Source organism: Mobula hypostoma, chromosome 7, assembly GCF_963921235.1.
Source record: "Mobula hypostoma chromosome 7, sMobHyp1.1, whole genome shotgun sequence".
Classification (NCBI taxonomy): domain Eukaryota; kingdom Metazoa; phylum Chordata; class Chondrichthyes; order Myliobatiformes; family Myliobatidae; genus Mobula; species Mobula hypostoma.
The window spans coordinates 185,648,103-185,662,625 of NC_086103.1; the positions used below are offsets into that span (position 1 = coordinate 185,648,103).

At 43.5% G+C, this 14,523-nt stretch overlaps 1 protein-coding gene across 3 annotated transcripts in view; it reads right to left on the minus strand.

Annotated features, from left to right (window-relative positions):
- LOC134349826 (uncharacterized) overlaps nt 1–14,523 on the minus strand; it is a 35,867-nt gene that overhangs the window by 4,990 nt on the left and 16,354 nt on the right. For 2 of the 3 annotated variants that reach the window (XM_063054747.1, XM_063054748.1), the window contains 2 exons: nt 8,263–8,389; nt 2,061–7,368 (listed from right to left, as the gene is read on the minus strand). In XM_063054747.1, coding sequence (XP_062910817.1) covers nt 3,602–7,368; nt 8,263–8,350 — 3,855 coding nt within the window. In that variant the 5' untranslated portion in view covers nt 8,351–8,389 and the 3' untranslated portion in view covers nt 2,061–3,601. Of the gene's footprint in view, nt 1–2,060; nt 7,369–8,262; nt 8,390–14,523 lie in introns of those variants that run through there. The other variant, XM_063054749.1, reaches the window with a different exon arrangement.

Here is a 14,523-nt window from a genome sequence, read left to right on the forward strand (position 1 = left end):
TACAGAAAAGATTCTAGCATGGATAAAGCAGTGGCTGATTGGCAGGAGGCAAAGAGCAGGAATAAAGGAACCCTTTTGTGGTTGGCTGCCAGTTACTAGTGGTGTTCCACAGGGGTCTGTGTTGGGACCAATTTTTTAAATGTAATATGTCTATGATTTGGATGGTGGAATTGATGGCTTTGTTGCAAAGTTTTCAGGAGGGTCAGGTAGTTTTGAGGAAGTAGGCTAGAGAAGGACTTAGGTAATGCAGGGAGTGTGAAGCGCAGAACCAAATATCGCTATGATGATTGTACGTTCTAGTACCAATTGTTTGGCGACAATAAAGTATAAAATATAAGAATGGGCAAAGAAATGACAGATGGAATATAGTGTTAGGAAGTGTATGTCATGCACTTTGGGAGAAGAAGTGAAAGGGCTGACTTCTAAATGAAGAAAAATACAAAATACTGAGGTGCAAAAGGACTTGGGATTTCAAGAGGACTAGATTATAAAAGTAAGGATATAATATTAAGACTTTATAAAGCACTAGTGAGGCCTCACTTGGAGGATTGTGAGCAAATTTGGGCCCATTAGAAAGTATGTGCTGAAACTGGAGAGGTTTTAAAGGAGGTTTGGGAAAATGATTCCAGGATTGAATGGATTGTCATATGAAGAGCATTTGATGGCTCTGGTCTTGTATGCACTAAAATTTAGAAGAGTGACCAGTGATCTCATTGAAACTTATTGAATGATGAAAGGCCTTGATAACTGGATGTGGAGAGGATGTTTCCTGTGGTGGGAGAGTCTAAGACCAGAGGACACAGCCTCAGAATAGAAGGGCGTCCTTTTAGAACAGAGATGAGGAGGAATTTTTTTGAGCTAGAGACGGGAGAATCTGTGTAATTCTTTGTCACAGGTGGCTGTGGAAGCCATGTTTATGTATACTTTAGGCAGAGGTTGATAGATTCTTGATTCTTCAGGACTTGAAGGGATATGGGGAGAAGGCAGGAGATTGGGCTGAGAGGAAAATTGGATCCACCATGATGAAATGGCAGAGCAGACATGATGGGCCAAATGGCCTAATTCTGCTCCTGAATCTTATGGTCTTATATAAAACACAAAACTGAAAGAGTCCAAGCATATTCAGTTCAGTTCAATCTAGCACTCTGTCACTTACTATCTGCAGGCCGCCCTGGTCAAAAATGCCCAAAATAGCAGCAAAAAGAGTGAGCAGAAACCAGAAATTTTCAAATTTGCTACTTCAGTAAGTGCAATATTTTTAACAATACAATGTCTGTCAGGTTTACATGATTTACCATGCAGTATAACAAAGTAATTTCATCAGAAGAATGGTCCCATGGTTAGTTGTAGAAAATGACAGAATGGATAACGTTTAGTTCAGGTGATGTATTACAGTGCTCGTACTGTTGGGATGGAGATCTGGAGGACTGGTTAAAGAGGTAGAAGATGGGCAGAGGACGGGTAGCAGGGATAAACCAGTCTTATCTCAGTAGCTGGTATGCTATGGTGGGGGAGGGGTGCTAACGAATAGGTCATTTACATTTGCGTAGTCAGTAATTAGTTTCAGATTGTCAGAGAAACATGTTGAGAGGAGATCTCCCTTGACCAATTTGATTGAATGTTTTGAAGGGGTAACAAATGTACTGATGTGATAGGCCACATGAGGGAAAGAACTGAAAAGATGATAGCCTGTGGGATCCAGAGCAAAGCAAATTGGTTCCAAAATTAATTTGTTAAGAGAAGGGAAAGTGTGATGTTGTGAGAGTGTGTTTCTGATTAGAAGTCTGTGAACAACTGATGGAGAGCAGGTCAGTCTTTGGTATTATTGATAATATTGAACAGTTGGAGAGATGGACAGAGGGAGGTCAGGTGGAATTTGCTACAGATAAGAGCGAGTTGATGTATTTTGGGATTACGAATAAATCAATAATGTACACAATGAATGTAGCATGCAAGGCATTGTTGAGAAACGGTAAGACCTTGGTGTTGGACATTGAGCATCGAAGGGGAATGACTGAATCACTCAGATAGACTTGGAGGCACCAACGTTCTCCAGTGTGAATAGAATCTCCCTGCAACAAGCTCAGAGTCCTTGGTGATGTCTCTGAAGTCAATAATAAATCTGGTGAGAACAGTTCCTTCCTTCAAGCACAGGTTGTCATGCCACAGCTAGGATTGAGAAATAGATGGGACTGAATGGAGATGTTCTGTCCAGTCGATAGTTTCAGGTGTAAACCCACCATTCCCAGGGATTTCCCACATTTATTAATATTCATAGCTTCCCTGAGCACAAAGGCTGTTGGTCAATGTCCAGTTACCCTGTTGCATTAGTGGGAGCTGCAGGAACAGAGCTTTCCTTGGAGTGCATCTCTGAGTACTGCCCTCCTCACTGCTTAATCTTGCATCTCCTGTGGCTGATCATCTTTCTGGTGTGAATTGTTTCAATGTCTCTTTGTTTCAGACTCTCAGCATCTGCAGGTTTTTGTGTCAAGGTTTATTCTGAGCCTTCAGTGAAATTGGATCTATCGGTTCCAGTTTCTGAACCATCTATACCCAAATGCTTGTGCTCCTAAACCTCTTTTAGATTCATGTCCTTCAGACTGTATTGCAGGTCAGGAGGTTAATTGGTTACTGTAAATTTTCCTCCCCCCCCCCCCAACCCAGTGTAGGTATTTGAAGGAAGAACTAACGTCAATACAGGAAGTGCAGGAAGAACTCAGCTGGTCAGGCAGCATCTGTGAAGGAACCATCTGTGTTTCATTTGCTCTAATGTTGAGATACTCCAAACAAATGCTCTGAAGTTTCACATAAAGATCACGGATCTGAAACATTAACTGTTTTGCTCTCACCAGATGTCACCTGACCCACTGAGTGGGTCGAACATTTTCTGCTTTAATTTTCCATTTTCAGCATCTGCAGTTTTACTCACTTTCCATAACAAGAGACTGAGTGGGAGGGTTGGCATTTGACTGGGAGTAAATGTCAGGGAATATCAGGGAAATGGGTTGATTTGAAAGTCAGCATTGTGTCAGTGAGCTAAGCAGCTCAGACCTTTAACAAGAGATGGAAAATATTGCTCTTTCTTTCCCAATTATGTCTTTTTTTTGCTTTAAATTTCATGGAGCCCATCCACCCCTCCCACCATCCCATGGGCCGGATTCTGTCGGGCCAGGACAAAACAATGAGCTGAGAGGAAGTTTCACTTCATCCAGCACGGTGGAGTAATGTGTCATCCAACAGGACAGAGAGAGTGGGGACTGAGGAATAAGGTGGGGCCATGGAGTTGGGGACAGTCTGAGACAAAGGAAATGACCTCTGTGTTTCCGATTGGTTTCGAAGGGAAGGGACGCAGATGGAGAAAAGGTTGTGATGGCAATAGTTTCTCTGGGCTAGGATTGGGATGAGGAGCCATTGGTGATGACTGAATGTGAGTGCCCCACCCGTCTGTTAAAGGAGGTCAGCACTGAGGATGAAAGATGTTCTGTCAAACACTGAGGGCAAATGGGGGAGGGGAATGGAGGTGAATTAGAATCAGTAGTTGGTTCATTGGCTGGATGAAACTTTGGCTCCCCAAATTGGGAAAAGCTGAACTGATTGCCACTTATTTATCAGCAGACCCCTGATCAAAAATTGGAGAAAATTTGTTTTTGAAGAATGATTGAACATCTTTCTTTTCTATCACTGGTTTTTGCTTCTTATCCCCTGATAACTGCTTACTGTTGATGAACTCTTCCAATAACACCACCTGGTTCTTGACCATCATCAGAGATTGAATTCGGTCCAGGTACCCTGGTTTTCCTTCGTCTTTCTCAGACTGAATCAGGAGGTCAATGTAACCTGGCGTGGATAACGGGTTTGATCTCAGAGCTATTGCTTCAAGTCTTCTAATGCTTTTGGATAATTGGATAATCAACTCCAGCACTGAATTCTGAACCCCCTCAAACTCCTGCTGAAGCTTCTCCATCATCGTCTCCTGTGTCATCTTCCCACCATAGGCTTCCTCATATTTTTCTTTTACATCACCCAGTGTCCTCTTCTCCTTTGTTGTTACATGGACATACTTGTACTTTTCCCTTGAATGATGACGCATGGCACATTTACCAGGACAGACTTTGCAATTTCCCCAGTAATCCATTGCTACACAGCAATATTTTAAAATATACACAGCGTAAATACAGGGATCATGGCAAGTAAATTTACATTTCATACAGATGTTTACCTTCGAAGCATTAGATCCAAGATCCTCCTTTTTTGTATGTGTGACATCAACTTCAAACTCAAAGTCTTTATTTTCATCCAGCTTGTTCTGATGCTTCTCCAGAACCTGTTTCGTTTTCTTGAGTTCCTCCAATTTGGTCAGCCCGACTTGGATCTGATCCTGCAATCCCTTCATTGCAGCTTCCAGCTGCTTACGTTCCCTCAAAACCTCTTCGGTCAAAACTAAACTTCTTGGTTCCATTGTGTTGAGAGCTCTAAAGAATTTCTTCATACTGTTAGTTCCCATCTTCCAGAACATCGCATCAAAGTTATCATCATCTTCCTCTTCCCCGCTGTCATCAGATCTCTTGTTGGTAGCATTTCCAGGGGCTGGACACTGGGCAAATATGACAGAATTGTTAAACTTGAAGTGAACTGGCACCCCATTTTTATCTTTGGGACATGGTACCTCAGCTACTTTCAAAGTCTCCAGAACAGGGGGGCGCTTTCCATCTGCAAAAGTCACCAGAATCTGAATGTTCTCTGCAATATCTTTGCCAAAAATAGAAAGAATTGAATCAAAGACATATTTCTGTGTCTGAGTCAGGCGAGCCAAAGATGCTTGAGCAACAAAACACATGGCATCGATCTGATCAATCCCCTGTGGGGAAGTGAAAAACTCTCGAATGTTGTCAGTAATCTCTTTATCTCGGCTTATTCCCCTGGTATCTCCGAATCCTGGTGTATCAATGATAGTCAGTGAGTAATCGATGTTAAATCCCACCTGATGGTGTAGTTTGTAGGCAGTGATGGTGGATGTCTGACTTTCAGCCTGCGACCTTCCAGTCTCTTCCTGTATTAACATGTATCTGAAGTTGTCACCCCATTCCACACCCAATATGTAATTGATCATCCCATTGATAAGGGTCGTCTTTCCTGACCCTGTTGCTCCCAAAACCATAATTGTCTTCATGATATGGTTTATGCTGGGTTTTCCAAAGGAACAATTCACAAGATGTTTGGACTTTCCAAATATCTCCTTCTGCAGGTTCAGCGTGTAAATGGAAGGGTTTCCTGAAGATTTTAATTGGGATTTTGTAACAAGTTTCTGCAATATTCTCTTTGCTACTTCTCCAATTTTTATTAAAACCTCTTCACTTGCTACACTCGAACCTGCTTCTCCACAGTCAGCAGACACTCGGACTCTGTAATCTGTCTGAGGTTTCAATCCTGTTAAGTTATAGTGACATTCACTGTCTGTTGTCTTTACTTCCGTCCACGATGGAGCCTCTGTGTTGGACGTAACTGATGTTTCTTCTCTGTATTCGATCCTGTACTGAACTATTTCAACACCAGCTCCAATATGACTTGGGCTGTCCCAGGATAGTGTTGCAATTGGTGAACAATCCCGGAAGATCGGTTTACCAGGTGAACTTGTAGGAAGTGTGATCTGCCTAGAGCTATCACTGGCCTTACTAACCCCTGCCTTGGTCACAGCTCGGTATTGGAAATGATATTCCTGATGTGGCTGTAACCCAGATATTGTTAAAGACTCAGATTTACCTTGTGTATCCAGAATTGTCCATTCTTCCTGCTGGGTACCTTTGTACTCTATCTTGTAACCCACAATCTCACCCATACCATATCGAGGAGGGTGTAACTGCAGTGTCGTACTGTCATGTGTTGTTCCACCAGTCACAGGACTTGGGGGCTGTGATGGGGGTTCAAAGCATCGGCTCTTTATACACGCACCCTCGTACAGGTAAATAGATGTTCCTATGTGGCTGTCATCTTTCACAGAAGCAACAAGGAATTTTACGTTCTTATCTGATTTGTTGGCCTTGGCAAACTCCAGGAATAACTGGGATTGTTCCTTCATCTTTCGTTTTACAATCTCTGAGTGAAACCACTGCTCACTGTGTTGTGTTACACAGTCTCCATCAGCAGGAGTTGGTGCCTGTATCTTCAGAGTTGTGTGAGATTGGAGGTAATTGATGGTCTCTGACAGATAGACATCCTCCTGATGCAATGTTGTAAAGGTGAAGCAAACCACATAGTCCATTTCATGATCCATCAATTCATCCTCCAACTCACTCACTACTTTCACAGAAGGTACATCATCGAATATCCTGAGATAATGTCCCACTAACTTCATCTCCCTTTCCTTGTCATCCAGCCATGTGATCAGTGACTGGTGTCTGAATGGTGAATCTTCCTTGTTTTTCAGTATATCCACGAGTAACTCTTCCTCACCCATACCTCCCTGGATGATTGGAAGATCTCTCGCTAAATTCCGCTGGAAAACGAGTTTGTATTCCTGACACAACTCTCGGAATTTCACTATCCTGTCCCTGAGCTTGGGAAACTGAATGGCAGCTCTGTGTTTCTCCATATCATTGCATCTCATCACTGCCTCGCCGAACTGTTCCAGGACACGCTGGCAGCGACTGACGAATCCCACATTTACCTCTCTCACCAGCTGAGCAGCTTTTGGGTCTAGTTTACTGAGAGGGTAAAGCCAGACTGTCATGGGCACCGCATGCTCCCCACCTGGTCCCAGTAAGCTTGGGAGAGTTGCATAGGTACTGATGGCATCTTGGAATGTGGTGGGGTTGCTCTTCAGTGAGAAATCCCCATAAAAGGTGCAGTTAAATTTCTCCACATTTGATTTTTGTTCTTCTGTCATTTTTATGGAGCCCTCACCTTCAATTGCAATCTTTGGGAGATGTTTAATGGTCAACTCCATATTACCCTGGACATCCTGCAATTTCTCTGCTGAGGAAACCACTTGATCAAACACAAAGAAAGCCTGGGCTCCATACAGTACTGCTGTAATGACATGGGTCGCTGAGCCCTCATCAAACACACTCGGATAGGTGATATTCTGTCTCCCTAAGTGGCTCATGGTCAGTTGTTCAAACCGGGTTGTTGTTTTGTACTGAAGGGTAACTCGTGCTTGTTGCTTTGATCCCTTTGTGTCACTGAGATATTTTGCAGACCCTTTCACTTCCACGAGCCCACACAAGAGACTTGCTTTCATCGAACCCGACACATTAAGTGCAGAGCATTTCTCATCCATGGTGTCTGATGCAATGATGTGAAACTCAGTGCTGGACTGATCGTGAGTGCTGACGTTGCTTTGGAGTGTCTGTAAATCCCACAATGTGATGCCTAAGGAATAAAACAGCAATAAAGATCATTAAATTGAGGTAAAGTGTTAAGTTGATAGTGTGGATAATGTTAAGTTAGTGGATCAGCACACCAGCATCTGCAGAGTCTCTTGTGTTTGTATTTAGCCAATCATCTATCTGCTCTGGATGTACTTTGTACTGAGTGTACAATGCTTTGCATCTACTGAACTAAATATTTCACTGGTTTACAACAGGTTACTTCTCATGCCAGAACATTCCCCCCTCACCCCTGAGACAACTGATCACAATTCCTCCCCACCTGGTCCAAAACAGGATTCCAGATCCACACTTCTGTGGCGGGAATGTCATTGACAACATCAGCTTGTGCCTGAACGTTGTCCAGGTCTTGCTGTATGTAGACATGGTCTGTCTGTCTGCTGTGCAGTTGCAATGCATATTATCAGTGATATCCCCACTGCTAGCCTTATGGGAGAAAGAATATCATTTCACAGCAATTGAAGCCGGTTGTTCTCAGGGAAAAGTCTCTGTGGAATTGCTATCCGCTGTTGATGAGGTTCAACTGCATGGAGCACATGGACCTCATGAGTGACACGTCACACAAGGCCACAAGCTGTCTAACTGGCACGTTAAACCATTGCCTGTTCCCTGTCTGACACGTTCCCTTTCTCATTTACATCACTCCTCACCTCCTTGCTCAGTGGAGACTTACCTGCAAGTGGCTGTTACCAATCTGATTTTGTCAAGTGGTTCTGTATGATGTTGAAATTGGCCATGCCACAATTCAAGACATTTTCCCCAGACTACCCATATTCCTTTACATAACCAGAGAGTCTGGTGACTATCCTGAGACTGGTAACCTGAATCAACTGCCCTGTATTGACCTCTACTGATTGATATGATTGTATTCCAGTACCTGGGATCAGAGTGTCTGACCGGCAGTCGTACAGCATTCCCAACTGGAAAGGACGGCCCACAGCAGCTAGTTGCATGACCTCATTCATGACTGCAGCAGGAACTGGAGACTCGGCAACAACAGTGACCTGAAATCCAAGATATAGTTACATATAAAATGCTGAATTCAGCTGGCACACATGGGGTAATGTTTTACATATAAGATGCTGAATTCAGCTGGCACACATGGGGTAATGTTTTACATATAAGATGCTGAATTCAGCTGGCACACATGGGGTAATGTTTTACAGAATCCCCCATTTTGATATATAGTGTCAGTGTCAGAATCAGGTTTAATATCACTGGCATATGTCATGGAAATTGTTGTTCTGTGGTAGCAGGACATTGAAATACAGAATAAGAAAATCTGTAAATCACAGTGAGCATACATAGAAAAAAAAGTTAAATTGGTAAAATAAGTAGGCAAAAAGAGACAGAATAAGCAGTGAGGTATTGTTCATGTGTTTAATGTCCATTCAGAAATCTGATGGTGGAGGGGAAGAAGCTGTTCCTGAATAGCTGAGTGTGTCTTTCAGACTCCCGTACCTCCTCCCTGATGGTAGCAATGAGAAGAGGGCACGTCCTGGGTGATGGGGGTCCTTAATGATGTTTGCCGCCTTTTTGAGGTATTGTTCCTTGAGGATGTCCTGGATGTTGGGAAGGTTAGTCCTCATGATGGAGCTGACTGCGTTTATAACTTTCTGAAGCTTATTTTGATCCTGTTAGTGCACCCCCCCCCCATACCAGATGGTGATGCAGCCAGTTTGAATGCTCTCCGTGGTACATTTGTAGAAATTTGTGAGTGTTTTTAATGAGATACCAAATCTCCTCAAACTCCTACTGAAATATCACAGCTGTCTTGCCTTCTTTGTAACAACATCTTGTCACACATGTAGACCATTTATCTGTGCAGAGACAGGACAGGGTCTGGAATGTACAGGATGAAACAGAACAGGATTTTGTTCCCCACTCTCTTTAAGCTTACTGAGTTTACTGGAACATCATTCACACTACTTGTACATAGAATAAAGATTTTGGTTGTAAATGAGAGAAACAAAATCTGTTCATCCAGCACCACAAACATGCAAGGATGCCGGATTATCACAACTTGATATGAACATGAATTGCTGAAAATTATGATGAAAATAGTAAATTGGCTAATCCCAGCTTTAGAGAAATTGTAGGTGACAATGTCCGAGCAACATTTTCATTCTGATCCGTGTGATTCACACTCTTTATTACAACAGGTTCGATGTTCAGACATATTACAATTGACATCTCTGATGCTACTTCAGAAGAGTGGTGTTAAATATTGGAATGAGAGTCCCTGCATCACAGAATGATTACAGTATGAATGGAGTTTGAACTGTTTCTGTGTGACAACAGAGTTCAACTCCCCTTCTATCTTTTGAAGTATTTAAACACCTCTATACTGAACACTAGCTTGGAGTCTGTCTCTCCTACCACCCATGAGAGTGTATTCCTCATACCAACCACTCGCTGTGAAGAACACCATTGCTTCTTTGATCTATATGGCCAGTTGTTCTATATGATCTTTTTTTCTATTTGGCCTATTTTCTATATGGCTAGGTTGTGCTACTCCACCAGCGAGGATGCTTCCTCTCTCTATTTTTTATGGTTTTAATTATACGTCATATTTGCTTGCAGTCTGTTGTATTCCAAGGAGAACATCCCAGCTTCAATATATATCATTGACCTTCATTCCTAGAAACATTCAGGTAAATTTCTTCTGTGCCTTCTCTGCAGCCGTCACATGTTTCTTAAAGTGTCTCCCCCAGAACAGGAAGCAATTGTAGACAAACTAACATTTTATGAAGGTTCACTGTTATACCCTATTATCAGCAACACACATAAAAGTTGCTGGTGAACGCAGCAGGCCAGTCAGGATCTCTAGGAAGAGATACAGTTGACGTTTCGGGCCGAGACCCTTCGTCAGGACTGAAACGTCGACTGTACCTCTTCCTAGAGATGCTGCCTGGCCTGCTGCGTTCACCAGCAACTTTGATGTGTGTTGCTTGAAATTCCAGCATCTGCAGATTTCCTCGTGTTTGCATATACCCTATTATCGCTATGTTTACAGAGCACAGCATCTTAGAAGTTTGGTAACAGGTCAAATCTACCATTGTTTTAGAAATTCTGCATAGTTCTATATTCCTTCTGGTAGAAGGTGATGCACCAGTTGGTTATCTCCTGATTGGTTGCTTTGGAGTCACATGACAGTGGCACAGGCAATAAACAGAATGAATGAATTTCTCATACAAGTAGAAAGTGCAATAGTTCAATTTAAAACCAGTGTATTATGTCTAAACAATGGGATGAGGGAGGAATTAGACAATAGACAATAGATGCAGGAGTAGGCCATTCGGCCCTTCAAGGCAGCACCGCCATTCACTGTGATCATGGCTGATCATCCACAATCAGTATCCAGTTCCTGCCTTATCCCCATAACCTTTGATTCCACTATCTTTAAGAGCTCTATCCATCTCTTTCTTGAAAGCATCCAGAGACTTGGCCTCCACAGCCTTCTGGGGCAGAGCATTCTATATGTCCACCACTCTCTGGGTGAAAAAGTTTTTCCTCAACTCCGTTCTAAATGGCCTACCCCTTATTCTTAAACTGTGGCCTCTGGTTCTGGACTCACCCATCAGCGGGAACATGCTTCCTGCCTGCAGCGTGTCCAATCCCTTAATAATCTTATATGTTTCAATAAGGTCCCCTCTCAGCCTTCTAAATTCCAGAGTATACAAGCCCAGTCGCTCCAATCTTTCGACATATGACAGTCCCGCCATCCCGGGACTTAACCTTGTGAACCTACGCTGCACTCCCTCAATAGCAAGAATGCCCTTCCTCAAATTTGGAGACCAAAACTGCACACAGTACTCCAGGTGTGGTCTTACCAGGGCCCTGTACAGCTGCAGAAGGACCTCTTTGCTCTCATACTCAATTCCCCTTGTTATGAAGGCCAGCATGCCATTAGCTTTCTTCACTGCCTGCTGTACTTGCATGCTTGTTTTCAGTGACTGATGTACAAGAACACCTAGATCTCGTTGGATAAGGTAGACTGGGAACACAGGCTATATAGTGGGATGGATGAGGAACAATGGAAGACTTTCAAAGAGATTTTTGACGATGCTCAACAAAAGTATATTCCAGTTAAAAGCAAGGACAGGAAGGGTGGGGAGAGCCAGCCTTGGATAACTAAGGAAATAAAGGAAGGCATCAAACTAAAAGCTCACGCGCACAAAGTCACCAAGAGTAGTGGGAAACTGGAAGACTGAGAAAACTTTAAAGAGCAGCAAAGAACCACTAAGCAAGAAGTAAAGAAAGGGAAACTAGATTATGTAAAATAAAGTAGCACAATATAAAAATGGATAGTAAAAGTTTTTGTAATTATTTAAAGTGGAAAGGGGTGGTGAAAGTGAACGTATGTTCACTTCGAGGATGAGAAGGGGGAACTGATATTGGGTTTGAATGATAAAGAATGGAAAATCTGCAGATGCTAGAAATCCGAGCAACACACACAAAATGCTGGAGGAACTCAGCAGGCCAGGCAGCATCTATGGGAAAAAGTACAGTGGACGTTTCGGGCCGAAACCCTTTGGCAGGACTGAAGAAAATAAGCTGAGGTGTAGACTTAAAAGCTAAGGGGAGGGGAGAGAGAACCACCAGGTGATAGGTAAAACCTGGAGGGGGAGGGATGAAGTAAAGAGCCGGGAAGTTGTTTGGTGAAAGAGACAGAAGGCATGGAAGAAAGAAAAAGGGGAAAGGAGCACTAGAGGGAGGCTATGAGCGGGCAAGGAGATGAGGTGAGAGGGGGAAAAGGGGATGGGAAATGGAGAGGGAGGGGTTGGTGGGGCATTACCAGAGGTTTGAGACATCGATGTTCATGCCATCAGGTTGGAGGCTACCCAAACGGAATATAAGGTGTTGTTCCTTCAACCTATCAGTGGACTCGTCACGACAGTGGAGGAGGCCACGGATGGGTATATGGAATTGGAATTAAAATGTGTGGCCACTGGGAGATTCTGCTTCTTCTGGCGGACGGAGCATAGATGCTCGTCGAAGCAGTCTCCCAATCTACGTCAGGTCTGACCAATGTACAGGAGGCCACACTGGGAGCACCGAACACAGTAAAGGACCCCAACAGACTCACTTTTTTGATAGATGCTGCCTGGCCTGCTGAGTTCTTCCAGCATTTTGTATGTGTTGCAAGGCTTTGAATGACTATTTTGTGTCAGTCTTCATGGTGGAGGACACGTCTAACATGCCAAAGAGAGATGTATGTATGCGATGGGAGGTGAATATCTCAATACAATAGCTATCACTAAAGAGGTAGTGCTGAGCAAACTTGAGGGCCTGAAGATAGACAAGTCCCCTGGTCCTTATGGAATGCATCCCAGGGAAAGAAATAGCAGAAGCTATACTAGAATCTTTGGAGATCAAAATCCTCTGGACTCTGGGGAGGTCCCGGTGGATTGGAAGACAGCGAATGCCACGCTACTGTTCAAAAAAGGATGTAGGCAAAAGGCAGGTGACTATAGGCCAGTTGTTTAACACCTGTAGCTGGGAAAATGCTTGAAGCTATCATTAAAGAAGAAATAAGGTGCTGCATAAAAGACTTATCCACAAGGATGGTTAGAGTTGGGAGTGATGTATTAGCATGGATAGAGGATTGGTTAACTAATAGAAAACAGAGAGTTGGGTGAAGCACCTTCAATAACTCCAAAAGACTGAGGTTTGGTAAAATACTGAAAGGCTTTTATTCGCTGTACAATACGACCTCCACAGTGAGTGTCTGCCCCCGGACTGAGGGGGAGGGGCAAGGCGAAACACCTTTATACAGGAACTGTGGGAGGAGCCACAGGGGCAGTCAGCAGAGGGGCGTGTCCAGACAGTAACCCAGTTACAACACATATACATGGTTTACCACATTGGGATACATGGGCGTTACTCTGGTTGGCAATCAGTGGTGAGTGGTGTACCGCAGGGGTTGGTGTTGGGCCTGCAGCTGTTCACAATATACATTAACGATCTGGAAGAGGGGACCGAGTGTAGTGTATCTAAGTTTGCTGATGACACTACATTGAGTAGAAAAGCAAATTGTGCAGAAGATACGGAGAGTCTGCAGAGAGATATAGATAGGTTAACTGAGTGGGCAAGGGTCTGGCAGATGGAGTACAATGTTGGTAAATGTGAGGTCATCCACTTTGAAAGGAAAAATGAAAGAGCAGACTATTATTTAAATAGTAAAAAATTGCAGCACGCTGCTGTGCAGAGGGACTTGGGAGTGCTTGTGCATGAACCACAAAAGGTCGGTTTGCAGATGCAGCAGGCTATCAAGAGGGTAAATGGAATGTTGGCCTTCATTGCTAGAGAGATTGAATTTAAGAGCAGGGAGATTATGCTGTAACTATACAGGGTACTGGTGAGGCTGCACCTGGAGTACTGTGTGCAGTTCTGGTCTCCTTATTTGAGGAGGGATATACTGGCTTTGGAGGCAGTGCAGAGGAGGTTCACCAGGTTGATTCCAGAGATGAGGGAATTAGACTATGAGGAGAGATTGAGTCACCTGTGACTATACTCACTGGAATTCAGAAGAATGAGGGGAGATATTATAGAAAGAAATAAAATTATGAAAGGGACAGAAAAGATGGAGGCAGGAAAGTTGTTCCCACTGGTAAGTGAGGCTAGAACTAGGGGACATTGTCTCAAGATTCAGGGGAGTAGATTTAGGACAGAGATGAGGAGGAACTACTTTTCCCACAGAGTGGTGAATCTGTGGAATTCTCTGCCCAAAGAGGTAGTGGAGGCTACCTCAGTAAATATACTTAAGACAAGGCTGGATAGATTTTTGCATAGTAGGGGAATGGGGGAAAAGGCAGGTAGATGGAGATGAGTCCATGGCCAGATCAGCCATGATCTTATTGAATGGTGGGGCAGGCTCGATGGGTCAGATGGCTGACTCCTGCTCCTATTTCTTAGGTTCTTATGTTCTTATAGTCTTTCGTGCTGTCCACTACGACTCTAGTTGATGTGTCATCTGTAAATTTGCTAATCAAGATGACAACATTATCATCAAGTTTATTGATAGATTCAAAACAACAACACAGCCAGCACCGAACCCTGTAGCACACCACTAGTTACAGGTCTCCAGCGAGTCAACCATTTCTTGGCTTCACCCGCAAAGCCATTGCCGAATCCA